We start from the raw sequence: 27,828 nt of genomic DNA, 5'->3' as shown, positions 1-27,828 counted from the left end.
TAACTGCTGCTCACTGGATTTTTTTTTGTTTGTTTTTTTGCACCATTTGTTGCAAACTTTAGAGACTAGTGTGCGTGAAAATCACAGCAAATCAATAGTTTCTGAGATACTGAAACCACCCTGTCTGCCACCAATAACCATTCCACAGTCAAATTCACTTAGATCTAATTTTTTCCATATTCTGATGGATAATGTGAACATTAACTGAAGCTCCTGACCCATATCTACATGATTGTATGCATTGCACTGCTGCCACACAATTGGCTGATTAGATAATCGCATGAATAAGTAGGTGTAATAATGTAAGATAATAAGAAGATGTTTGGTGAATATATATATATATATACACACACCAATCAGCCGCAAAATTAAAACCATTTTTTTCATGATTAAAATGCTTTACCCCGTATAAACTTTTAATATTTCATTATATGATATATGTACTTATATCAGCAGATAATCATAAGTCAGTTGCATTCAAAAGTTTCATTTTTAAATGACAATGGAAATCTTGTGAGCTCATTGGGGGGACCGCATTGTTATTTACATATGTTGGTCTGCACTGGTGGTCATGATCAAGTCTATCTTAATTTTTCATGTTTTAAAATAATAAAGACCATATAATAAAGAACACACGGACCTGGGCTATAGGTTTCAAGAGATTAAGACCAGACGTTTCCCCTACAGATGACAAAATGAATTGCATGGTTTTAGGACGATAAAACGGCCATTTGATCATTGAGGGCGTTCACATCTGAAATGAACAAGAGGGGCCCAGTTGGGCTTACTGTCAGTTACGCAGAGGTGGTTTTATGAGCAAAAACTAAAGTGACGTTTGTTATGACCGGCAGGTGCAGCAGAGATTATGTGATTACATTTCCTGTGTGTCTAGAAATACAACACGACTAACTTGTTTCAAACTTGCCTATTGGGATTAGGAAATCCCCCATACACTGAGTAACTCTGGACTGCACCAAAATCTTTTAATGGAATCCCCCATTAAACAAGAGCGAAACTGTGCTTCTCACTCTGTCATTCACAATCTGTCATTCACAATTCTCCTGAAATGGTGGTAGTAATAATAATAATAATAATAATAATAATAATAATAATAATAATAATACAATAAATTCAAAATGTGATTTTGATACAGATGTGCAAGTAGCTCAAGGTGCTTTACAATGGAATAAAAAAGTGAAATGGAAAGGGAATACATAAAAAGACCAACATTTGCCCATTACTTGCACATTTTAATTAAGTTTTGGTGATTGCTGAACTCGTCAAATTATGTTTTGTGAAGAAATGTCATAATTCTTGGTTTTTACTTTTATAGTATGTTAACAGAAAATGATGATTGAATCCAAGCTAAAGAAAAAGAGAGGGAAATTATTAACATGATTACATTGCAGCCATTTTTAAAAAGTGAGTTTTATGCTGCGGTGGCACGGATGGTGCAGTGGGTAGCACTGCCGCCTCACAGCAAGGAGGTCCTGGGTTTAAATCCCCGTCGGCCGGGGCCTCTCTGTGCGGAGTTTGCATGTTCTCCCCGTGTCTGCGTGGGTTCCCTCCGGGTACTCCGGTTTCCTCCCACAGTCCAAAGACATGCACGTTAGGCTGATTGGAGAGTCTAAATTGCCCGTAGGTATGAGTGTGTGAGTGAATGGTGTGTGTGTGCCCTGCGATGGACTGGCGACCTGTCCAGGGTGTATTCCTGCCTTTCGCCCAATGTATGCTGGGATAGGCTCCAGCTCCCCTGCGACCCTGATCAGGATAAGTGGGTTCAGATAATGGATGGATGGATGGATGGAGTTTTCTGCTGACTAAAATTAGCAACAGAGAACACTTCTCTTATTTTTCTTTTCTCATGTTTTGCAGTGAACAGTTCCATAATTTTAGTAAGCACAGAAGAAGACACTTTAATTCATTCATAATACACAAGAATGATTTGCTTCAGCAGACATCACAGTCCACCAAATAAACAAACATGAGATGAAAACCAAAATCGCTCACTCAGGGATGCACCATCACTATATTGAAATTATTAAATGAAGTTATTAAACACAATATTCAACAGAAATCGACAGAGAGTGATCAATGGACCAGACCTTGCTAGATATACAGCGGAGATTCTCCATTCAAACATCTCCATAGATTCTTGATCTATGTCTGTGAAACAGGCCCAATAAGCACTGCATGGCTGCTTAATTTATGGCAAAGACTGACTTCTTTATGTTCTGACCAAATTACTTTTTACAAGTTGTTGAAAGCAGCACTCTGCACCAATACTCTAGTAAAAGTAATGTGTTATGAGGTAATTCAGTTGGGCTACAGAAGACCTCAACAACCCAATAGAGATGATGAATAGTAATTGTTTTGTCCACAGACCCAGTAATCCTCATTCTCAGGCAAGGAATGTTGCTACCAAAAACAGTCTATAAGTATTTGGACAGTGGTACAATTTCTGTTCTTTTGACCCTTCCACACATATTGCCTACTCTCGTTTCCCAGTAATCACGTGATAATCCAAGAAATAACACTAGGATATCTCCCTCTCTTCTGCCCTCTGTCTGCAGACTCAAGCGTAGCATAGTTTCAGGCACCTTGGATTCTCCCGTTCTTTCCTCACCGGGAAAATACATTTCAGAGTGTAGGAACTGACATGAATGCGCTGCAATAAAGAATTTCCCGGTATAAAAACTATTAATGCGTATGTGTTCGAACAATGGCATATAGAAAAGAGGAAGAGATTAAAATTTTTTTTTTTTTTTAGTGGAAAACCCCTTTCGGGGCGGCCGTTTGGGAGGGGCGTACCCAGTGAGTACGAACGACACAGTGGCACTGTCTTATTTTACAGATTGCACTCGCACTGTAGAACTTGGACGTTCTTACTCTTTCACCAGACAAAAGATACAACAAAAAAGATAAAAATGAAAAGCTTCGTCTTTAGCTTCTATATGGCATGCTTTGTCGTGGTAAGTGAATGTTTGCTACACTTGCACAGGTACTATTGCTCTGACATGTTCTTTATAATTCGTGGGGAGACATTGAAAAACGTTTCAGATTTTAATAGTGTACCGATAATGTCTAATGTGTTAATGTGCTAAATGTGTAATGTTAACGAATACGTAGTCTTAAGGTTTGTGTAAATTTGGTGCAGTGAACAAGGGCGTTCTTGTTACTTTCATTTTCGCTTAATTCCAATAACCGCTCACAAGTTCTGCGCAGTAGCCTCTTTCAATTTATGCATTTATACAATTGTACTTTTTATTAAAACATTAAATATTGAAAATGTATGTGTAGTCACACTAGATTAGCAAGCTGTGCTCTGTGCATTGGGGCTGTGGTATCGGGTAGATTTGGGACTTTCTGCTTTCTGTCTTGCTCGAGATAAACATACGAGCTTTTAAGGAAGTCACAAAAACCGGACTGTACACATGTTGTGCACTCCGGTCCGAGGCCAAAAATTGGCGGGTTTTGACATAATAAGCTATAGCAAAATGTTGCGTAAAACCCATTGATCAAAACATAATTTTGAATATGAATATTCCTGTCTTAAAGGTACAATATGTAAGATATTTGTGTTAAAATATTTTTACGAGACTATTGTAAATCCCTTCGTATAATTGAAAAAGGCTCACTGACATGTTGACTCACCCTCTACCTGTGTTTATAGTCAGCGCGTTTACAGAGAAGTGATGGGATAAACAGTGTTGTGGTTTAAGCGTATTTGTTGCTGCAATCCTTCTCTTCACCGTTAGAAGTCCGAAATTACCTATTGTACCTTTAAATACAACCTAAATTGGATCTTTTCATATGTGGGAATATAGACACCCACGTTTTTGAAATGACACAAAACCACAGACTGACAGAAGAGTGTTCTGAAAACGGATATAATTAAGCGAACATTAATAACTTAAACCAAAAATCACCAATAGTGCACCAGAATCATCCGGGATGAGTGTGTGTTTAATTAAATATAGGGGCCTACCCCGTCCCCTAGTGCTATGACAGGAAACTTGCTTGCAGCTAGAGAGCTCTTCCTAACCAAACTAAGGGCCAAACTCAGGGTAATAAACAAAATACACTTCCAGGGACATAAGGCTAGCAGGTATGGCTACACCAAAGCTCCAAGAGGTCCAACCATCAGGCCCTTTAATCCCCTCTATGTGGCCCCTGTCTTTGCTACTTTGCTACAGCTACTATGCTTTGCCGCCCCCACACCCCACCCTATTTCAGGCACCATCATGTTTGAGAAATATATTATGTAAATAAAAGCAGTCATGTTTTCTATTTTGTCTCATACCATTTTCACATTTTCATTTTGACTGCTTCAAGTCTGTGACCCGTAGAAATCACCAGGTGTTGAGTTTCTTCTCTGGTGATGTATTGCATCGTCAGCACCTGCTTGTTTCAGAGGCTAGTTGCCTTAAATTTTCAGCATATGAAACTCATAGTCAATTGGATTCAGATTGGTTGAGCGACTTGACCAGTGGCCTTCAAAAAGTCTTTGATGCTTTAGCAGTATATTTGGGATTATTGGCGTGCTGGAGAATGAGGCGATGTCCAATGATTTTGGAGGCCTTGGATAGATAAGATGCTTCTGTACACTTTATGATTAATTCTGCTGCTATCAGCAGTTAGATCATCAGTGAAAACTCAGTACCTGGTGTGAGTACCTGGGACAGCCATGTTTTAGAGATGCTACAATAGCCTTACCACCAACAATAAAGTATCACAACATATGAAATGTTATATACCAGGTATTCTTGGTATGCACATAATGTATATAAAAATAACTTTCCTTTTAAAGCACCTTATGAACTGCTTGCCGTACCTTTTATTTCACAAAATTCACATGGGCTAGTGGCCGAAGTGTTGCAAATAGCTAGTCTCCAACATGTTTTCCACCACGCAAAACTGGCAAAACAATTGTGTAGGTATCTAAAAGCCATCACATTCAATGCCGAAAGACTACATTTCACCTTGAAAATTCACTGTTTTTCAGTTCTTCAATAACTGGCTAGGGTTGAACATGACCTTCTGGTCACTTCCAATACATAATACATACAATAATTTAAAGAGTTTGCCTTGTGATGATCGAGGGACTGAAGAATACATTTGAAGAAGATCTTCAAAGATATTAGCCTCACTTTGATTGCCTGCCAAATACACTTAAATACGCTTAAAAATAATAATTAGAACCCAAACCATAGCATAAAGCATAACAGGCTGGCTAACTACTCTTTGAACAGATCGCAGTAGATGACTGAATGAAAATAAAAACAAATGGGCAAGTTTGCTTGTGACCAGCACATGTTGCTGTGTTTCCAAGGAGCTCTCTAACAATTATTCTGGGATAGTAGAAATGCAGTGAATGATCTCTCTGGACTTTACTTTGGCATAAGTTGCTTATGATCATATAATGTGCAAACGATATGTTAATCTCTGTATAATATGCAGATATGATTAGATCTGCTCATACATTTAGCAAATTTTACACACTAGATCACAGAGGGGGTGTACAGAATGTGACTTTTTGTAGCCTCTGACTGTTTCACTGAGAAACAGCATGGTGTGAAGCGTAATTACAGAGGCTGTGAAAAGCCGAACACACGTAAAGCCAAGCTTGGTAACGCCCTGTTTCTCTATCACAGGTGTCAGTGATGGCATGTGATTTGGCCATAGAGTATGAGAAAGATGGGGTCTGCTGTAAAATGTGTGGTCCAGGTAAGCTTTCTTCATCCCTATACTGGTCTTTTTTGTCTACTTTTCTGGTGTTTGTACTTGCAGTTGACCAGGATTTTGACTCTCTAAGGTATTTCCATACACGTGGATCCAGTTTTTCCTGCTCAGTGCCAGAATAATTTTTTTGCTGGTTTTACTGCAGCGAAAAACAAGTGTACAGGTTTTGTTTGTGTGTCCGTGGTATTGTTGTGCCAGAATGGAATCATATTCAACGGCTGCGTTTGCTGGTGCAGCCGCTGCTATCAGCACAGTCGAGCGCAGACGATCGCGGGCTGTCCACCCAAATGTGCGGCCTTAAGCCTTCTCTTCTTTTCACACCACAATGCTTTTACAGGCATGAGGTGGAGGAGGATGATATGCTTTTTGCTTGAACAAGAAGGCTGCAGGGGCTCTGTTGATAAGTATTGGTGTGCTAAGAGACAGTTCATTCCCTACATGGGCAATATTACAGCCAATTACATGTGGCCCTGCGGGGCTGATGGCTGCAGTCAGTTCTGGCACCGTACAGCATCTGTTAAAAGTTAATGGGGCCCGTCCACACACTGGAACAGTGCCTTAATGTGACCAGTGAGAAGTAGCTACTTGCTAGAGGTATGATTTGAACGCAAGCCTTTCACTTGAGCAAAGGCTCCAAAGACATACTCATTTCCGGTCAGCTAAAGGCAAAATCTTTTTTGGTCTTATGAACGAATGCTGTACTTATCCATTTTAGATTAATAAAACCTCACTCCTCAAAAAAAATAAATGTGACTTTGCATTGCAGGTACCCGGGTGAACTCCCAGCCCTCTTGCGAAGACCCTGTGTGCACTCCCTGCGGAAAATACGAGTATCAGCCCAGCTACACCAAGGAAAATAAATGCAAACAGCAGCCCTACTGTGACCCAAGTGCGTTCAGACACCCCTGCTCCCCCTGTCTCCCCCTGATTCTAGCCCTTAAAGATGTCACATCACAAATATGTCATTAAATTGTTATTAGCTGAACATTTGAATGCAGAGTAACGTGTAACAATCATGGCTGGCGATTGAAAAGCATTCCAAAAAACCTTCAGAGGATTCTCCAAACAGTCATTTCATTTATGGAGGACAGCAGCTCCAAAGACTACAACATTGTACTGTCCAATATGCTCACTTACAGTGGCTTCAGAAAGAATTCAGACCACTTCACTTCTACACTTTATTGTGTTGTAGATTTAATTTTAAGTGGATATAATTGCCATTTCTCCCATCAGTCTACGCTCAATAACCCATAGTGACAATGTGAAAGAAATGCTGGCAAATCTATAAAACTTAAATCTCTCATAGCACCCCTATCCCAAGGAAAGCCAGTTTGCTTGCATATCACTAAAACTGAAGTTATTATTTCATATGCCGATTTTAATCTTCAGAATAAGAATTTCTCAGGTCTAATGTGTCACAAGTCATTTTGGTTTTGACACACTAATTTGGGTTTGACACACAAAATGCAAAGTTACACCATGCTCTCATGTGTGGAGTCCCCCTTCAACACTCAGCTAGTCACCACCATCGTTCTCCGTTCCAGATATGAATTTTCAAGTGGTAGACCTGAACCCCAAAAAAGAAGCTTCCTGCAACTGCAAGGCTGAACACCACTGCTCCAGCTTGGAGTGCCTGACCTGTGTGCCAAACACAGTGTGCAGCCCTGGAGAAGGAGTGTATCAAAAGGGTAAGACCTTCTGCTCAATCAGGCCCTCCAACTGCTGCTCAGTTCCATTCTCCCTGACTGTGGCTCAACCTAAAGGCATTTTACAAGCCGTTTCCCCAAGACAGCACTGACAATTCATAGATATATTGGTAGGTAGATAGATCAGTTATTTATCTGATGCTTTTATCCAAAGCAACTGAGCTCACTGGAGCAGTGCGGGCTGAAGGACCGTGCTTCAAGGCCCAACAGCTGTGCGGATTGTTATCCGGGTCCCAGTCATGTACCTTAGCCTAGACAGACAGAAACAACAGTTGGCACAGCTGGCAGACTGCATGCGTAGGTTGTCTGTGACATAAACTATGGTTTTCCGTTTTCCATCACACTGCTGAGGTATGAAGGATAGATGCGTGGGGTACGGGGAGTTAATTCCGTTGTGTGTGTTCCTCCTCAGCGACACGCTTCAATGACACGGTCTGTCGTGCGTGTGGCGAAGGGACGTTCTCCAACGAGAGCTCCACAGTTGAAGACTGCCGTAAATGGACTACGTGAGTACCCCTGAAACCCCTGAAACCCCCCCGTTCAGCTTTGGATGGACTATATTAAGTGAAAGAAATGGGAAGAAGACAACCCCCCCCGGAAAAGAAATATAAATACTATATAGTGGTTTGGATATACAGTACTGTGCAGTCTTAGGCACCCTAGACTTTATTATATATATGTTTATTTTTTGTGTGTTAGTATAAAAGAACACATTTGAGATTTCCAAATATTCATTTTCCAAAAGATTTCATTTTGGAGACATTTTTGTATTTCATTTTCTTTTTTTAAGTAACATATCACTGTAAGCAATTGACTACTTTTTACATAAAAACTTGATCAAGGCTGTCTGAGATCAGAAGCAAGGAGCCAACCAAAGTCTGAGGAAGAACTGTGGCAAGTTCTCCAAAATGCTCGGAACAACCTCCCTGCTGATTGTCTTACAGAACTGCAGGACAGCGTTGGAAGTGATGCAGTTTTAACGCCATAGGATGGTCACAAAAAATATTGATTTGATTCAGTTTTTAACTATTCTGCCAAATTACTAAAATGTAATGTAAAATGTATAGTAGATTTATTTAGGACCTTTCATTGAATTATTTTTTAAAGAATCTTATCTGTACAGAATGTTATACAGGTGCCTAAGACTTTTGCACAGTACCGTATATAGTAGGCCTGGTTTCATACCTTTATTATCATTCTTTAACCAGCCGACAAGTTAACACTAAAGCATTTTGACTAGTTAGCTTTACTAATGTTATGATCCTTTGTTTTAGAAATATATAACCCCACTTGAAGCTTCGTTTGTGTAGTCTAACCCAGACTATTTTAAGGTTGTGCTTTCTTGTTGGCATTCAGGTGTGCTGAGAAAACGCACAAAATTAAGAAAAGTGGAACTCCGACATCAGACGTGGTGTGTGGTGAGTAAACACTCATCACTCTTTTACAAAGAAATAAAGAATATGGGAATACTGAGAGTGGAACTTCAATGTAATGTATTTATTGACATTCACTGATGTTGAAAATGACTTAAAAGTCACTTAAATATTTGGCAAATAACTTAACTTGGCACATGTGGTCAAAAATAGTAGAATAGTTTTTGCAACATACAAGTTGGATTGATAAACTATAATCATAATGGCAGGTCATACCCAGCTAGACCAGCGTATGACCATCTTGCCAGCTGTCAAGCTGGTCATAAAGCTGGTCTAGCTGGGTATGAGCTGGTCAACCAGCATGGCCAAGATGGTCATAAAGCTGGTCTAGCTGGGTATGAGCTGGTCAACCAGCATGGCCAAGATGGTCATAAAGCTGGTCTAGCTGGGTATTTGCTGGTCGACCAGCTAGTGCTGTAACTACATAAATCAAGCTGTCTTTTAGCAGGGTGTCACAAAGGCCTTTCTGATGAGGGCTCTTAAGAGGAAGTGCGGTCTCAGTGTTGAACAGTCAATAGTCTCTGGCTCTGGGTAGTATCCGTTTGAGCTCACATTGTGAAACCTCGGGTCACAAAAGAGAACTGAAGAAACTGAAGCGATGGGAGTAGTGTTCGCCTGGTTTCTGTTCCCTAATGTGGGGCTCATTGGTCTGTGACGTACGACGTAGGTGTGTGTGTGCATGTACGTGTCTGTCTGTGGAACCGGTCTATAGCAGCCCTGTGAAGACGTATGGTTTGCTATTTTAGGGGTAGCCGATCATTGGTGCTGGACTAGACGCAATTTCTCTCAGTTTTCACTGTTACTCTCGATTGAATTGATCAATGAATGGAGCAGTTAACTTGCTTTAACCTGCCTGTTTCGTGGAACTGCTCTGAAGTGGTGGCTGATTTCACTGCATTTTAAGTCAAAATACATTAAAATACAAAATACATGCATCTCTTCAGAACCAGCAGTGAATACCACTGCTTTATACACTGCAGTATATATGTATTTAGACAGTTTCTGTTGTTTTGGCTCTGTGGTACAGCACATTTGATTTGAAATGAAATAATACGTTTGAGGTTAAAGTGCACTATATCTCATTTAATTTGAGGGTATGTACATTCATATCAGGTGATGTGTCATGTCATCCCTTTTTATACACAGTCTCCCCCGATTTTAGTGGACCAAAAATCATTGGAAGGTTGGATTCTCAGCTGCTTCTGAATAGTCAGGTGTATTCAATTGCTTTCTTGGTGCAGGTATAAGAAAGCTTTCAGTATCTAGTCTTGTTTGATTGCCTTTGGAGTCTGTTATTGGCGGGTGTAAACATGAGGCTGAGAGTTGTGCCAATTAGAATAAAGGACGCCATCATGATATTTTGATATTGTTCATTGATATACAAGGCTTATGTGCCATATCTTGGGTGACATTAAGAATAATAATAGCAGACATCACTTTAAATTTCATGCAAAAAAATTGTTCAGTGACAAATTGTTTATTCTGTTTATCTGTTTTCTTTTTAATACAGAGGAAGTATCCGACAATAGCTCAATAGCAGTGGGTCTCTCCATAGGCTTTGTACTCGCCATTGTCACCGGTCTCCTAACATGCTTTATTAAGAAAGGTAATGTATACTGATTTATAACCTTTTTGTGCTTGTATATTCTGTTTCCCTAATGTGAGATTGGAATTGAAAATGAGTTCAGTTCCTCAGTAAGTTGTGGTATGCATCCCAGCTAATTCACGTCTTTGTTTAGTAAGGGTTTTTTTTCCATTACAAATGTAGACTCTCAAGGGAAAGTGATCATTGAATGATGTGAAATTCTTGTTGTTTCTGTTTTTTGCAGAGCCAGAAATGCTGAAACGCTGTTTCAAAAAGGGAAAGGTAAGGAACAGATCAGTTCTATTCTCTCTGTATTTACACTCAGAAGCTTGGGCAATGAGTATGAGTAATTTACTCCACAGGTATCATTTAACATGTACGTGTCACCTCATTCCAGAAATTAATTCCACCTGGTTGCATGGATGGATCAAATATGAATAAAACTTTTTATACTACTACTACTACTACTACTAATAATAACAATAATAATAATAATAAGACGAAGTACACAGCTTTCTTTACATGAGTAAAAATTGCATTATTATTGTTCCCTAGAATCCTGGAAACATGGATGATAAGATTGTCGGCCCGCTGATTGCGCCAGAGGTGGGGAATCACTACGTTCTGGAAAGAGCTTGGCCTGGGAATGGGGTTGAACAGCAACAGGAGAGTCTGTCGCTGCAGGTCCCGGAGGAAACCGATGAATCATTTCCACAAAACGCCAAGACATTTAATAACAAACCGCTGAGGCAAGAGGAAGGCAAAATGGAGCTCACCTCTCAGCCGGAATCGGACGGGACTGCAGAGCATATTGAATCGACGTTCAACTGATGGCAGGAAGGAGCTCGGAATACATCTGTTGTGTTTCCAGCCGAGGAGAATTCTCCCAGGTTTCCATTGTGATTTAAAGACCTTCATGTTCTCTGTGATATGCTCTTTCCAGAGTTCATTGCTTGTCATGCACAAAACCATCTTGAACAGAAAAAGTGCTAATCCCTGCTGAAAAAAAAGACCAGCTCCATACTCAACATGCTTTGACCAGCTCAAGCTATGTTTTGAAGAAGCTGGTAGCTGGTCTTTTCAAGCTGGTCATAACTGGATTTTACACCAGGGAAGGCTATCATGCAGCTACCACGCAGACACAGATGAATGCGGGCCAACTAAACCCACCCATACCCTGGCAACATAATCAATTCTGAAGAAAAGTAGAATGGAAATATGTTGATGGACTATGTTCTATGAAGTTTTGTTCAGTTCTGTAAATAAAATGATTGTGTCATAGTGACGGAGTGAAGTCTACTTTATGTGAAGCAACAGTGTTCCAGGAAAGAGGTTATGTTACATTACATTTTATTTGGCAGACGCACTTATCAAAAGCGACGTACAATAACTACATACCAAAGGTCTCTGGAATAAATACATATACAGGTCAGATAAAGTAGGGATGGTCGAACAAACAGTTGAACAAAACTATTGTTTGACCTATGTCTGACTGTTTTTTCTTATTTCTCAGCCTTATAATGGCTACCATGACTTTCATTGGCACAACTCTGGTCCTCATGTTGACAAACGTTAATAACAGACTCCAAAGGCAATCAAAGGCCTTGAATCAAGACTAGATACTGAAAGCTTTCTTATACCTGCACTAAGGAATCTATTTACTACACCAGACTAATCTGACTAATCAGAAACTTGAGAAACCAACTGTCCAATTACTTTTGGTCCCCTAAAATAGGGGGACTATGTATAAAAAGGGACGTGATTCCTACACGGATAACCCGATTTAACCTCATATCCATTGCTTCATTTCAAAACGAAAAAGAGTCCAGAGCCAAGAGAAGAGACATTGTACCACTGTCCAAATACGTACCGACTGCGCTGTAGTTCTACGGAAACTTACAAAATTCGTTCCTCTCAAGTTTTTTTTTATTTTTTAGAATAGGTGTTTGTTTAAAAAATATGTTTTTATTAAACGTCGATAAATGTCGATGCCACAAAACAAAGCAAAAAACGATTCTTGCCATGAACGAATAATCTATACTAAATTATTTAGTCCCATCCCTAATCTTGAACTCGAAGTTATGCATGATTACAAGAGATATGATAAAATAACTACAACACCAAGATTACTTTACAAGTGCAACAGTGCCAGCTGATTAAGTGTTACATTAAAGTGCTACTTGATTAAACTAGGCGATTAAAATGGGTGGCCTTGTTTGTCTTGCCATACGTATTTTAGGGGACTGTGATCTCTATACATTTTAGTGTAGTGACAGGGCGATGGCGCTACCGTGCGAACAGCAGAAAAGAAGAAACGACGTGAGTCCCTCAACAGGGTTTTGTGACCGCTAGGTGGCGCCGGCCCCGTCCAGTCTCCTTATTCACGAGTATTGGAAGGGACGACAGAACTAGGTAATTGTCTACAAAAACGATTTATTAAAACCACGGAATTCAATGCAATTTGAAAGCCAATTCATAGCTTTTACAATAGAATATGCGTTTTACTGCTGTAAAGTAGGCTATCCCATGCAGTGAAAACAATATTTTTGTTCAATGCAGGTGCATTTGTATGTATTGCAACCAAATCAAGCAAGATAACTTTGAGAGACAGAAGTGCTGTTAATCTTGAGGGAGGAAGGGAGGAGAGAGAGAGAGAGAGAGAGAGAGAGAGAGAGAGAGAGAAATGAAGGACATACATGTAGAGGACACTACATGTAATGTATATATTTGAATATATTTGAATGAATGTTCATTTTTTTGTTATTACCTATACTACACATATTACATTACATGGCATTTGGCAGATGCTCTTATCCAGAGCGACGTACAACTAAGTGCAAAGTGCATACCCATAACCAGGGATAAGTGCGCTGAAAGACCTTGAGGGAAGTATAATTTCAACTGCTACCAGTACAATAAAGGACTAGGGCCTATTTGATCATCGTAATTACTTTTATATTTATTTTAATACTGCACCAGGCAAAGATATGAATATATGTCTTATCTAGCCAAACAAAACTAGCAAAGGTATCATCCTAATAACACAAGCAAATAACACAAGTAAGGACAACAGTTAAGGTTTACAGGGAGGTAGGGAGGGGAGGTATTTTTTACATATGTGTTGATTTCCATGTTTCTATATACAGTATAATATTGTATTGCTTTGCCAATATAAATTGAAAATTTAAACAGAGAGAGAGAGAGAGAGAGAGAGAGAGAGAGAGAGATAGAAAGAGTTCAGTGAGTTGAATGCAATGATGCAATTTTTTATGTGATGCAATTGGTAAGTCCGGGACACCACATGACACTTTATTTTAAAAGCTACATACTTCACCAAAAAGCTGTAGAAAGTACCATCCCTCTCTCACTTTTCTTTTCAGAGCATGTCTGACTTCCAAATGAGATAGAGAAATAAATTATGCAATAGGCCTCCCAGACATATTTTACCATGGTCAGACACCTCTGCTCATGTGGATTTCATGTTTACTCATGTCTCATATGTGTGTATGGGGATGGGGGGGGGGGGGGGGGTTGGAGAGGGTGGGAGCCCCAACATTCAGGCTTCTTTGCACACAAGGGTTTTCTCATTATCCGCGGATTAACAGCGGAATGGGATCTTTGAATTTACATGGAAACCTGAGTGATTAGCAATGGAGAGGCCCCCTTTCATCTCTCTTGAAACAGAGAATTCCCATCCCCAACCACACACAGACAAACACAAAACACACATACACATGCACACACACACCTAGTCTGTTTGAGGGGTATATGGCTTGAGGGGTATATGGCTTTGCCTTGAACTAGTGGGACCGCACCCTCAGTATGTCAAATAAATCAACATTGCTTAGCTACAAAATGCCACAATGCCCCATTCACATAATTACCATCTCACTGCATTTTAATACACAAGATAAAGTGATTCCTCTACTCAGATGTGCAGTCAATGTGCAGTACAATTACAGTTTGTCCCAATTGTTTACACCCTAGTGGCAATACTGGTGTTATAAACCCAACTTACAAAAGTTCCAGTGTAAAAAGAAAAAAAAATGTTTCCCAACTATAAGCACATTTTGCTTGATTTCACACATATTTCAGTTTCATTTAATATTTTTACAACAATGTTTACACAGTTTTCTTCTTTATGCACAATTTTAAAGTAGTTTGCGTTCATATGGAAAAAACACTGCTGTTAACTATTCAATCACAGCTTTAGCACAGATAAATGGGTGAAATGTGAGCTCTCCTGTGTTGGCACAGAACAATGGCTGATGTTGCTGCAAGAGCCAAAGAGAGAGAGTGAGTAGGGGTGCGACCCAATCCTCTAAAAAATGTTTTTCCGAGTTCTGGGAGGCACCCCTTCTCTCTCTCTCTCTCTCTCTCTCTCTCTCATCAGCCTTTCCTTCAGTCGTCTCCTCCCCCCATCCCCCAGTATGGGGTTAAAACAAGAATTGAGGAAGGGATGAAACATTTGTTAATATATTGGGACTCTATAAGTAAGAATGAGAGGAGGAGGAAGAGGACAAGGAGGGCAAATATCTGAGATGAGATTTGGACTACTTTGGTTGACCACATGGTTTGACCCTGGGTACACTGGGATGCATATATACATACATACATCATACATACATTTATTACATTACATTAATGGCATTTGGCAGACGCTCTTATCCAGAGTGACGTACAACAAAGTGCATACCCATAACCAGGGATAAGTGCGCTGAAAGACCCTAGAGGGAAGTACAATTTCAACTGCTACCTGTACAACAAAGATAAGGACCAGGGCCTATTTGTTTTTGTTTTTTTCTGGTTTTTTTAACGAACAAATAAACAAACAAACAACAAAGCAAAAGTGACCAAACTTAACTATACAAACACTGCTTACCTAGCCAACTAAAAATACCGATACACAAAGTAAATCACAAAGACAACAATTAAGGTTCACAGGGAGGTAGGGAGGGACGGGGAGAGGTGCTGCTTGAAGAGGTGCATCTTCAGTTTGCGCTTGAAGGTGGGGAGAGATTCTACAGTTCTGACCTCAACGGGGAGTTCGTTCCACCACCCTGGAGCCAGAACAGACAGTAGTCGTGAGCGTGAGGTGGAGGTTTGGAGAGGGGGAGGTGCCAAGTGGCCTGTGGAGGCTGAACGAAGAGGTCTGGCAGGGGTGTAGGGTCTGATGATTTTTTGGAGGTAAGCTGGGGAAGACCCCTTAACTGCTTGGAAGGCTAGCACCAATGTTTTGAATTTGATGCAAGCCATGACAGGCAGCCAGTGGAGGGAAGTAAGCAGGGGGGTGACGTGTGAGTATTTGGGAGGGTTGAAGACCAAACAAGCTGCTGCATTCTGGATAAGTTGGAGAGGTCTCATGGTGGACGCTGGGAGACCAGCCAAGAGGGAATTGCAGTAGTCCAGGCAGATTCTCTGTATGTTGTATAGGAAGAACCTGCATGACCGGGTCACTGCCGCAATGTTCTCGGAAAGGGACAGTCTGCTGTCCATCACCACGCCGAGGTTCCTTGCACTGGGTGATGGCGTGAGTGTAGTATCCCCGAGGGAAATGGAGAGATCCAGATGGGGAGAGGTATTAGCAGGGATGAATATCATTTCAGTCTTACCTGGGTTGAGCTTTAGATGGTGGTTGTCCATCGAGCTCTGGATGTCACATTTATAAATGAGAATCACTGTATCATATCAATACAATACTCAGTGGTTATTGTTCTGCAGAGAACCTAATGTACAGTGAGCTCCAGAATTATCCAGCACCCGTGATAAATATGCACAAATAGTGTGGTACATAAAAAATCTATATGTAGTTATTGATATAAGCTTAATGTTCCAACATTTGTAAAGTAGTGCGCTTTATTAATGATTCAATGGAATCAACCAAAGTCTTCAATTGAAAAAAAAAATATATATGTATATATATATATATATATATATATATATATATATATATATTATTATTAATTTTTTTTACAAAATGTTTCACAATTACTGGCAATTGACAATTCTAATAATTTGTGATAAGATTATAGAACATATTTGGAGGAATTTTTGACCATTCCTCCATGCGGAACTTTTCGGAATCATTGATATCCTTGGGCTACCCCTCTCTTCAGTTCAGACCACAGGTTTTTCATGGGATTTAAGTCTGGATGCTTGGATTCATTGTCCTGCTAGACAATTTATCTACGAGCAAGACTCAACTTCCAAGCAGAGGCAAGCAGATTTTCTGCCAAGATTTCTTGGTACTTAGTTTAATTAATTGTGCCATTGATCTTAAATAATGCCTCTGGACCACTGGCAGCAAAACATTTTCAAAACAAAGACAACATTTTACAGTTGGTATGAAGTGCTTTTCCTTGTATGCATGCCATTTTGCCTCCAAACATGTCGAAGGTGTGAACGGCCAAAACAATCCATGTTGGTCTCATCTAATAAACATGAGAGTTAAAACCAAAACCTGGTAATTATCTCATGTAAAATGCACAGTTTATCTGAATGGCACACAAAAATAATCTCAGAAAGCAACAATTTCAGCACTACAATACTATAAAATAATATAAAAACTCATAATCTCCAGTAAGATGCTACCTGGACACGAAAAGAGGTATGTATTAAATGCACCATTAGTCTTGCACAAAAAGATGACCAAACCATGACTTGAACTTGAGTTCAATTGTGAATAGATAAATACACACTGAGAACATTTTTACTTTATTACATCTACTTTTTCATGCGATTATCTAATCAGCCAATTGTGTGGCAGCAATGCATGCAATCATGTAGATACGGGTCAGGAGTTTCAGTTAATGCTGAAATCAACCATTAGAATAGGGAAAAAAATGTGATTCAAGTGACTTTGACCATTAAATAATTGTTGGTGGCAGACAGTATCTCAGAAACTGCTGATATCCTGGGATTTTCAAGCACACCAGCCTCTATAGAGTTTGCAGAGAATGGTGCAAAAAGAAAAAAACATCCAGTGAGCAGCAGTTCTGCAGACAGAAACGTCTTGTTAATGAGGGACGTCAGAGGAGAATGGGCAACATAAGCATAAAGCACAAGTCTAAGAAATACCTAATAATGAGCTCGGTGCTTGCCATTGGTATACAGACAAGAGCTTTGCAATATGTAATATGACGATGAGTGGATGTCTGTGTCTGATGACACTACAGTTATTAATATCTTAATGCGGAGGTAATAACAGTAAAGCTTTGAACCGCACTATCAAGAGGCACTCCTCTACTCTGTTAGTTGCATCTAACGTCACTAGCCAGCGGCGATATGACCGATTACCATTCACCAACAAAGAACAATCTGATCTGTTAATCCCCGATAGTTTGTAAATCAACCTGTCTGATGTGTAAATCCTCTAATTGTAGTTATTTGCAAGATTTGTAGAAGATTAGAACCTTCATTAAAAGAGAAAACAAAGAAGAGACGTATTTATATGGATGTCACTCTGGAATTCTAATCAACCCCTCCAGCAAAAACGCATTGAACTTTTTAACGTTGTAATTTCCTCGTGCTGGAGATTAGGCCTAGCCTATATTTCCGAAAACAGACGAAATTATTTGGAAAAGAAAGGTCATTAAAAGTAAACGGGTACAATAACAGCCAAGGAACTCCTGAAATATCCAAAAAGTACCAACTAATATCGTGCATGTCAACTAATGGCGTGGAACTAATTGATAGTACGGACGTCATTCTAATGTAAATTTAAACGATATAATTTCGCAGTATTATACTGTATTTTCATCATTAAGTAATTTCTGCAAATGTCTGATTATCCAACGCACTGTCCCAACTATTTCGGTTTGTGTTATTGCTGTATCGCGGTATTTTCGAGATTCAAAAATAATCTCGCGTTTCGAGCACTACTTATTAAATACTAATATATTTTGATATGTTAGCCTATACCATATCTGTATAAAAGGAGGTATTTTAGAGCAAATAACAAGGTGAAATTTTATGTAGCCTAGGCCTATATTAAGAGTGAGCCAAATGGAAAGGTTCAAAAGGCATATGCCTTAGACTACATGACAACTCTGAAAAGAAAATGTTAAACATAAATGCATACTAAAACAGTTCACATAACAGAATAAATGTCTAATAGCCATTTCGCTCATAACATTTTATAGGTAATCGTCCTCAATATGCTCCATGCGCTTTTACGCACCACATTTCATATACTCAGTTTTACTAGAAATGATGGGAGAATACACCTTTGTCAAGATTTAAACATTTTATTAAGAAAATATGCCTGTGTTCTGTGGAAACAGTTTATAATTTACAAATACGCTCACCAAAATAGACTTTATACAAATATTTACACAAACCTGAATGTGCTCAAGAATCTTTGGTTTTAAACCATATTGCAATAGATCCCATAAACATACACGTCGACCAACGTGTGCATTACTTCCACAAAATCTGCTAAATTCAGGACATGAAAGTGCGATGTTTTCCCTAATTGCTAATCAACAGTTCACGTCTCTACAAACGCTCTGCCTCAACATATCATGTGTAGAATGGCTGATAGGAAAAAAATGTCCATTTCTCGATGCCCAGTGCACCCACCACTTGTTATCGTTTTGATGATTGTGGTCCCATTCTTGGCCCTTTTTCCCAGTGTCTGAGGTTGCCGTTTCCGCGAGAGACCAAATTTTAGGCTTTTGGGCGTCAGTATTCCCCTTGCATTCCACTTTAACTGAGCCAGAGTCTACTTTTTCTCCGTCGGTTTCAGGCGTGGAGTTAGCAACCGGATTTTCTCTCTGTGTGTCACCAGACAACTGCGCATCCACGGACCGAGGCGTTCCATCGGAGCCTGTGACTCCGATCTCCACCTCTTCATCAACCGTCTGCGGGTCAATTTCGTCCTCGTCATCAGAACCTTGGACTTTCTGGGTTGAGCATTCCTCTTCGCTGTCATCCTCTTCTTCGTCGGACTTCCCCTTTGACGCCCAGCTCACCCGGTTCTCTTTCTTCAGACGTCGCCTGGCATTGGCGAACCAGGTGGACACCTGCGTGAGGCTCATCTTTGTCACGATGGCTAGCATGATCTTCTCGCCCTTTGTAGGATAGGGGTTTTTCAGATGTTCGTTCAACCATGCCTTCAGCGCGCTGGTGCTCTCGCGAGTAGCCACCTTGGCAACCCTGCTGGGGTCATCTGTCGCCGCTGGCCGGTAAGGAGAATAAAACGATGCGCCTCTGCCCAGCAGTGCCGGATGGTATGCGGGAGCAGTCTTCATATCATATGAATTGTTCTGAAACAAAACACATCACAAAAATATTAATATAAGAACGTTTGTTCATTTTATCAAGATACATTGAAGTATTATGGGGGGAAACAGCAAAGTAGAAAGTGCTGTCTCAGTATTCTGTCAGTTTTCCTGATTTAATTACAATTACAAGTGATGAGATAGCTTGACAAGCTATAAAATAATATATAGGCCTAGAGGTTAAAAGAAAAGCCTGCCGCCCGAGATCAGTGACAAATAACTAAATGTTAAGTTTAAAAGCACAGACGAGATGTTTATATGCATACACATAAATGCGACATGAACTCGAATTTAGGTTGTAGAATTGTCTGTAAAATTAAAGAAGTATAAATATTGAATACTTTTCTTACCATGTGCCCCATGTGTCTGGAGTGAGGATATGGGATAAAATTGTATCCCTGAAGTCCAGGGTAAGCCAATGGGACGCCGGCGATGGCTGCGAGATGAGGGGGTGGCTGCACCCCCGGTGGGCACCCCAAAACTGACATCTGATATCCTGGCGGCATGCTGGCGTTTCTGCCAAGAAAGAAATCACCAAATCCAGTTTGTGATGCAGGCATCCTCTCTCCTTGACTTCCACAGTTCCAGTAACGCATACGGTCCCCCGAGTCGCCTCTTATACCAATCCTCTAGACATGGGCGGGCTTATCGCGATGACTGACATGTGGAATCAAAAGGTGTTGAGTTCACTCGTTTCCAAATCCCTTCAAAGGAGGACTCCGCTGTTCCTTTTAGCGATTTGTTTAAAGGCGCTAATTATACGATAATAATCTTTAAAACCCTATATGTATTATAATGAAACTGATGACAAAACTTCATTTGAAATATTTCAAAGTTTTTGGCTTTAGAATGTTAACGCAAAGATAAATCATTTGCTTGTCAATAATCAGTGAGTGAAAACAATAATTAGGACTACTTTAAAAAACAGGTAATTTCGATACTGGATCAACGAAAAATACCAACTAGCATGGTTAAGGAAAATGCGCAGTTAATTCTGAAACTTGCTGATATAAATTATGACATTTTTATTCTCAATTATGAGAATAAAATACATTATGGTCCCATTGTTCATTTTCATTAACCATAGCAGTTTTTCAATTGTGATGTGTTTAGTTGTTATTTTGTACTAATAATGGAAATAATTGTAAAAATAAAAATAAAAAGTTCCTCGCGGAAACATGTGGTTAGGAGATTCGAAGAAATAATCACTTCCATCGTGATCAAAGATCCTTCGTATTTTATGTCAGGGGTGGATTTATTTTTTATTTTTTATGTCACAACAACAAACCATTTGGGTGTAAAAAAAAAAAAAACTAGCGTAGGCTACAATTTGCATGTTAAATGAGAGTGATAACAAGAATTAGATTAAGCTCACTGCGTGATATCACGGAGTCTGTCGCTTTGTGTGGGCCTATGGCTTTGTAATTGAGGTCTGAAGCATAACTGTAATTTAATTATCTATATTAGCCTACATTATGTGAATTAGCCTACCAAGAAGCTTTTTTGCCGTTTGGACTAGGCTACTACATCTTAATCTTTAAAAACTCTTAATAGTTGGTTTCCTGAGATGCCCAATACGTGGTTCAATGTTTTATTATGTTATTTTGTATTACGTTATTCCATTTTAAAGCCCATGCTACGCCGTAAGATAATTTTAGAATGGAATTATCCATATTACAAAATAGGCTTACCGTGTCGGCTAAACTAACAATTTGTATCTACAATGAGACACCGCGTCTTTACAACAGTAAAAAAAATACTTAAAACAACTTGAAAATAAAAGGTCACCCTGACAGATAGCCTATGATGTTTGATCCATGTTTAAATTGGTGAAAACATTGTTGCCATTTCCAATAGTCATGTTGTATTTATACATATGTAAGTTTCTATTTTGCTTCTATTTTATTGAGGTTCTACCCCAGGAGAACGCAAAAGTTGAAAATGAATGTGTTAATTTGATGTTACATGGTAAATTATATGATATAAGCTATTAACAATTTACAAATCTACAGTATCATACTAATATAATACTTATTTCAAACATCTTAAGAATATTATTCTTATTAAGTACGACATTTATGGTGCAGCATTTAATGCCAGATAGTTTCGTTTTTATCAAACATCTTTCAATAGTCCCAATTAAAGACGTTTACGCGAAACAGGTGTTGACTAATGTATATGATAATGACTAGATAACAGATGCTAATGTAGGGGAGGTGGTGAATTGTTAAAGATACCGAGATAAGATTAGTATTTCCCCCATACATACCAATGGTTCGCTCTCACTCCCTCCAGGGAAAACTATACTGTCAACTCAACTCTGAGGCAACGGTCAACTGAAACAGGGATGCTGTATTAGCATCAGAGGTGTCGCATTAATATGAACAGTAGGTAAAGTGCTCTGTTAAAGAAACCCAACCAGTTCATTTTGAATCCAAATATTATAAAACATCGCACATTTTAATTAAGGTTTACTCTATAGTTTATCACTGAACATTTGGTGTTTGGGAGATGCAGAATTAAATAATAATAATAAAAAAATATATAAGTTTTTAATTGGCCGCAACATAATCCACTGTACAGTCAATATTATTTAACCCTTCTAATATGTTTGGAGCCAATTTGACCCCATACAGTGTTTGAAAACCAGTTAACCCTTTTTATATTGATACTGTATGATATTTCTAATTTGGTGGGATTAAATAGTAAAAATGCACATAATGCTATGCGATGTCCTGTACTAGCATGGCACACAAATGTGTCATGCAGTGTTATTTTGATCCTCTGTAACTGTATGAAATGTAAGCAATGAAAATATACAACCATTTTTATTTTTGTGACACTGGTGGCACTTTCCCATGCAGGTGCTCAACTTTCACTTACTGTTCATTAGGCTCACGGATTTTTCATATATATGCATACAAGGCTAGTAATATGGGAGTCAATAAGAAGTCGACACACGACGTGTCAAATTTCTTCTATTACAATATTTTTGTGTTTATTTCAACTGTTGGGCTCAGTTTGAGCCTAAATGTAAAATCTGAAAATAATAGGATGGTTACGGTCGTTGACCGTTATGTTTCAGTAAGCCGTGGTCCGGACTGGTAGGTGGTTTGGTTCAGGATTCATTACAGAGATCGTCGAGCAAAATATATCACAACTCAGTCGGCGTGACAGGTTAATCTGGTGCAAACAGGCATCTCTGTGTTGTGGTGCACGTGCGCAATGGAACATGTCCGTTATTAAAAGTACATGTTTTTGTTTTTTTTACTGACGTGCCAAAGCTTGATCTTGATCCTGAGGCACATCATTAACACATTGTTCTTTAACATTAGCGTTTAACATTGTTTCCACACACCTGTATGAGTCAATGCTGGATATGGATGGCTCTATGATAAGCCCCTGCAACATAGTTTCAGTTGTTGTGAGGTCAAATAGAATGTTACATAAGTATTCAGTAATTGGAGGATTACTCTAAACTGAATCTATAATGCATGTGCCGAAGAACAGCATTTTTACTAGGTTGTCACCAACAATACTGAAGGAATTCATAAAATCCAGCAGGTGTGTGTAAGAGAGAGAGAGGTAGAGAGAGTGTGTGTGTGTGAGTGAGAGAGAGACAGAGAGAAAGAATTCAGAGCGTGTTTGTTCAGCTTGTACGAAAGGCGACCCAGCACTGCGTAAAGGTGGATTTGGACATTTATACATACCAGGACACAAACAGCTCAAGGCTGTGCCTATTGTCTGCAGACAAGCCCTCTTTTCCTCTTTTCACCAATGTACCAACAGGTTTAACTGGAGCCGTTTGCTCCAGGAAAGCACCTTGTTTCAAGCTGGATAAAGCAAATAACATCCTTGTTCAGATTTATTTATAAGTTGGTCTCCACAAAGAGTCCAACTGCTTTTGAATAGCCACTGCCAGCATACATAGGCTACTTACACTTTGGCTCTGATGAAGACCTACAGGTGAAACATATCTGATATCATAAACTTTTTTCAAAATAAATCTATTTTCATGTATTTTACTAAATTAAAGCATGTTGCATACATTCTATTTGATATGTGCATAAAAACAAGAAAGCACAAATTAAATGAATATAAGAAAAGTCAGAAGTGCACTGCACTTGAACTGGTTTAATTGTTACTTTCGTTTGGCATGAACTGGTTTAATTGTTACTTTCGTTGGGCTGTGTAAGCTGTTTATTGTAGTTCCTGCTAAAGTTCATACTGGTTTTGTTGTTATGAGCGTTGTGTTCGCTGAGATGATTTTATTGTTACTTTCATTTGTTTGTCTCATCAGATTAATCTACAAGGTCCAAGTTCTTATCTTTGTGGTCATTCCCAGCATGGGATTGCACTTCTTGCCAGGTTGTTTCAGCACACTTGCTATGGTTATGGTTATGCACTTTGTTGTACGTCACTTTGGATAAGAGCTTCTGCCAATGCCTGCAATGTAATGTCATAAGCTATCGGTGCTACCCTGACCAGAGCTGGGATGGGACGGATCCGTAGGCCCTAATGTGCTCGTTATCACAACGACTCAAGGTGTGACATCATTCACCAGCCAGCACCTTCAATTGCAATGACAAATGGCTCAAGTATGTTCTGCGTTTGGGTAACAAAAGCCACTCCGTCATTTTACCCCTGCCAGGGTGTGAGAGCACACACTGCCTGCACATGACAATCAACAGAGAGTACAGTTTCTTCCCAGTTTCAAGTTGCAATTTAATCACAATGTCCACGCATCAGGGTTGCAAAGTGGGGGTTTTCCTCAAATTATGGGACCTCAGGATACATTCTTACAATCTATGTTGTAGGCTTTACAGGGAAGAATTTCTCACAGCTCAGTATGGTATTTTTAATGGCAGCAGTATTTTGTTAAGAACCTCCCATTTATTGTTATACCGAAGGATCGTGACGCTGTACACCTTTAGCATCTCAAAACGTTAGTTTGCACAAGAACAAGCCCGCTTCCACCTGACAACCTGAAGAGTTAATTATGCGTTTTTGACAGAAACTGAAAGCCGGAGAGCGTGGCGGGCTGGGATGCAGCTGGAGAAACACAAGACCAGCAGCGCTTCTCCAGCAGCCCAATACACAACCCTGTTCACCAAGGGCACACTCTTCAGCCCGGACGGGGTCACAGAGGGCCGACGCGGGGGCGATATCGGGTTTGTGAATTACAGACCGTCCCATCTCCCTTTCCCCCAGCTCCTCGTTCCTGTCCTCTCCTGTCTGGGACTTAATCGGTGCTGCTGTACCGCCATTGAGAGAAGGGACTCGCATTTCACATTGATGTGAATGCGCTACGGGACTGCCTTTATTAGACTGTTAAAAACTCATACAGGGGTGTGGTGTAAGGGTTGGTGGGAAGGGTGTTCCCGGCCCCCAAAAAAATATTAGAAGAGGATTTTCTCAAGTGGTGGAGCCCAAAGCGTGGGCTGTGCAGGCTTTATAAATTGTTTTATAAAGGCTAGTGCACAACAGGCCTGTAGGGTAGTGGTTAAGGCACATGACTGGGACCCGCAAGGTCGGCGGTTCGATCCCCGGTGTAGCCACAATAAGATCCGCACAGCCGTTGGGCCCGTGAGCAAGGCTCTCATCCCTGCATTGCTCCAGGGGAGGATTGTCGCCTGCTTAGTCTAATCAACTGCACGTCATTCTGGATAAAAGCGTCTGCAAAATGCCACTAATGTAAAAAAAAAAAAAGTCTTGTCTCTGGTCTGTTGATCATCGAAAAACAAGAATAGAAAGCAAGACAGGACCGAGTTTCTGCTTGTAGTACATACACCAATACATATGAATACAGAATGGCAGGTAATCCTTCGCGCCTGCCTTTTTCCGTGTCCGTAGGAGCCCACAGCCGGCCCTCTCCTGACTGGCGGGCCGCCGCGGGGCGGTTGAGTGACGGGCTGCGTTCGTTAGCCCGTGACGGACAGAGTGACAGCTGGGGGAGGTCCCCGCGCTCCGCCCCCTCCCCCTGGCCCCACGCTGGGGGCCCCGCCAGGCCAGAGCACCTCGTTAGCCCGGACAACCAGCTCCTCCCCGCCCACAGAGAGAGGAGGTGACAGACGGATGCTAATGGGGAGAGCAGAGCTCCGGGGCTGTCCAGGACCGAGTCCCACTCCCCTGCCCTGGCCTGCTCCACGCGTTGGCCCAGATGCTGCTAGCGCCGTGCTAAACTACGCTAACGGCGACCGTGTAGAGTCTGACCTCATCAGCAGGCAATCTAAAATTGAGTATTAGCCACCCTCTAAACGCAAGTTTTTATTTGACAAAACAAATGGCACTTAAGTTCTTGAGTTCTGTTAAAAACCTATAATATTAAGTTATCTTTCAATGAACAGACAGGTAGGCAGCCAGGCAGAAAGATGGACAGATAGGTCATCGCACAAAATTGGGAGTCCAGACATGGATAGAAGTTACTGATGTCTTTTCCATTTTAAATGTTTATGTGGGAATAAAATATAAATGCATAAATGAAAGACATATATACATATGTATAGATAGACTGATGTACAAGTAAAATCAAATATATACTGCAGGGGTATACACTCAGTGAGCAATTTATTAGGTAGGCTTGTAGACCAGCTTATTAATGCAAATATTGAAATCAGCCAATTATGTGGCAGCAACTAAATGCATAAAAGCATACAGACATGGTCAAGAGGTTCAGCTGTTGTTCAGACCAAACATCAGAATGGGGAAGAAATGTGATCTAAGTGACTTTGACAGTGGAATGATTGTTGGTGCCAGACAGGGTGGTATGAGTATCTCAGAAACTGCTGATCTCCCGCGAGTTTCACGCACAACAGTCTCTCGAGTTTGCAGAGAATGGTGTGAAAAACTAAAAAAACATCCAGTGAGCAGCAGCTCTGCAGACAGAAACGCCTTGTTAATGAGAGAGGTCAGAGGAGAAGAGCCAGACTGGTCAAGAGGGTGACAGTAATGCTAATAACCACACATTCCAACAAAGGTAAGCAGAAGTGCATCTCTGAACACAAAACGTGTCAAACCTCTTAGGTGGATAGGCTACAGCAGCAGACGACCAATACATAAAAAAAATAAGTGCTCATGAGTAAAGTGTTTGTAAAATGATGTTGTTAGGCACATGCATGCAGTGTATATGAGTAAAGCAGGAAGTTCTTCCATACACAAATGGTGTCCACTGTACAACAGGATCACCTTATTCTCGTAAAGGGGACAGACAGTGATTAAAATGAACCAGTGAAAGCAGGACAGACGGGCCTGAGGAACAGCACATCATTATCGCGCCATTTTAACAGTTCACTGCAGACACATTACGTCCCTCATACAAACGCATTGTAAAACCCACAGTTGGTTTGAAAGCACAGTAGCCGATTTATGAGAAGACGATAACCTAAACTTAAGCATCGGGCAGTGTCAAGCAGGCGTTTATTGTTTTGTTAACACGGCCGGGCGGCGAATACCAAATTTACTTGTAAGGGATCCGTAACATGACATCTACATTTCAAGCCATTTGTTAAACAAAAGCTACAAGGAAGCCAGGGGCATTTGGTGCTGTGGCAAACACAATGGCAAACAGGGCCGGCGGGGGGCCGTGGCTTTCATGAAAATGAGCAACCACACCGACAATGTAGCTCCTAATCTCTTCAGAGGCCAGGAATCAGTTACACAGCAGTTCTTGTTTCTCAATGCTTTTCATTATAACCGGCTTCCCATTCAAACACACCCCCACCTACAACCCACCCACCCTCCTAATGTGTTGCCAGGGGCTCTTCTCTGACTGGGATCAGATATGAGGTCCCCCCCCCCCCCCACCCCCCACAACAGAAGGGGAGAAATAAGTGGGGCAGGCAAGAGAGGGGGGGCTAGGCCTCAAAGCATGGGATTAGAGTTAATGTGCCTCCCTAGGTTTATAATCTCTTCAGAGGGGGCTTTGTTTGAGAGCTGGAGGGCGGCGAGATAAGTATCTATTACAGAAACTCCCTCTTACCCGACCCCCCTCTCAGCCAAAATAAAACACAAACCACTTGGCTCTACTCCCCTCTTGTCCCCCATATCTAAAACCGAAAAACAAGTGCTGCCCCTTTTCGGCT

At 40.4% G+C, this 27,828-nt stretch overlaps 2 protein-coding genes across 2 annotated transcripts; one reads left to right on the top strand and one right to left on the bottom strand.

Annotated features, from left to right (window-relative positions):
- The first annotated feature begins 2,816 nt into the window (after window positions 1-2,816).
- Window positions 2,817-11,747, top strand: cd40 (CD40 molecule, TNF receptor superfamily member 5). Its single transcript, XM_061256697.1, has 9 exons — window positions 2,817-2,972; window positions 5,655-5,727; window positions 6,509-6,631; window positions 7,287-7,430; window positions 7,861-7,954; window positions 8,805-8,866; window positions 10,392-10,487; window positions 10,711-10,748; window positions 11,022-11,747. Exons 1-9 carry the CDS (start codon window positions 2,928-2,930, stop codon window positions 11,295-11,297), a joined length of 951 nt encoding a protein of 316 aa, XP_061112681.1. The 5' UTR covers window positions 2,817-2,927; the 3' UTR covers window positions 11,298-11,747.
- Window positions 11,748-18,860: 7,113 nt separating this feature from the next.
- Window positions 18,861-20,315, bottom strand: irx7 (iroquois homeobox 7). The gene is made up of 2 exons (XM_061258972.1): window positions 20,098-20,315; window positions 18,861-19,732 (listed from the first exon to the last, which is right to left on the bottom strand). The coding sequence occupies exons 1-2, from the start codon at window positions 20,305-20,307 to the stop codon at window positions 18,947-18,949; spliced, it is 996 nt and encodes a 331-aa protein (XP_061114956.1). The 5' UTR covers window positions 20,308-20,315; the 3' UTR covers window positions 18,861-18,946.
- Between the last annotated feature and the right edge of the window lie 7,513 nt (window positions 20,316-27,828).

The sequence above is a fragment of the Conger conger genome, chromosome 10, assembly GCF_963514075.1.
Source record: "Conger conger chromosome 10, fConCon1.1, whole genome shotgun sequence".
NCBI classification, from domain to species: Eukaryota; Metazoa; Chordata; class Actinopteri; order Anguilliformes; family Congridae; genus Conger; species Conger conger.
The sequence above is the reverse complement of the archived record's forward strand: the minus strand, read 5'-3'. Positions and strand labels throughout refer to the sequence as shown.

What these genes read in the sequence shown, in the direction of transcription:
- cd40 (XM_061256697.1), top strand. Translation starts at nt 2,928, where the DNA reads ATGAAAAGCTTCGTCTTTAGCTTCTATATGGCATGCTTTGTCGTG. An exon ending in ATATGGCATGCTTTGTCGTG is followed by an intron (nt 2,973 to 5,654) that starts GTAAGTGAATGT and finishes TCTCTATCACAG; the next exon opens with GTGTCAGTGATGGCATGTGA. An exon ending in CTGTAAAATGTGTGGTCCAG is followed by an intron (nt 5,728 to 6,508) that starts GTAAGCTTTCTT and finishes TTTGCATTGCAG; the next exon opens with GTACCCGGGTGAACTCCCAG.
- irx7 (XM_061258972.1), bottom strand. Translation starts at nt 20,307, where the DNA reads ATGCCTGCATCACAAACTGGATTTGGTGATTTCTTTCTTGGCAGAAAC. An exon ending in CCAGACACATGGGGCACATG is followed by an intron (nt 19,733 to 20,097) that starts GTAAGAAAAGTA and finishes GTTTTGTTTCAG; the next exon opens with AACAATTCATATGATATGAA.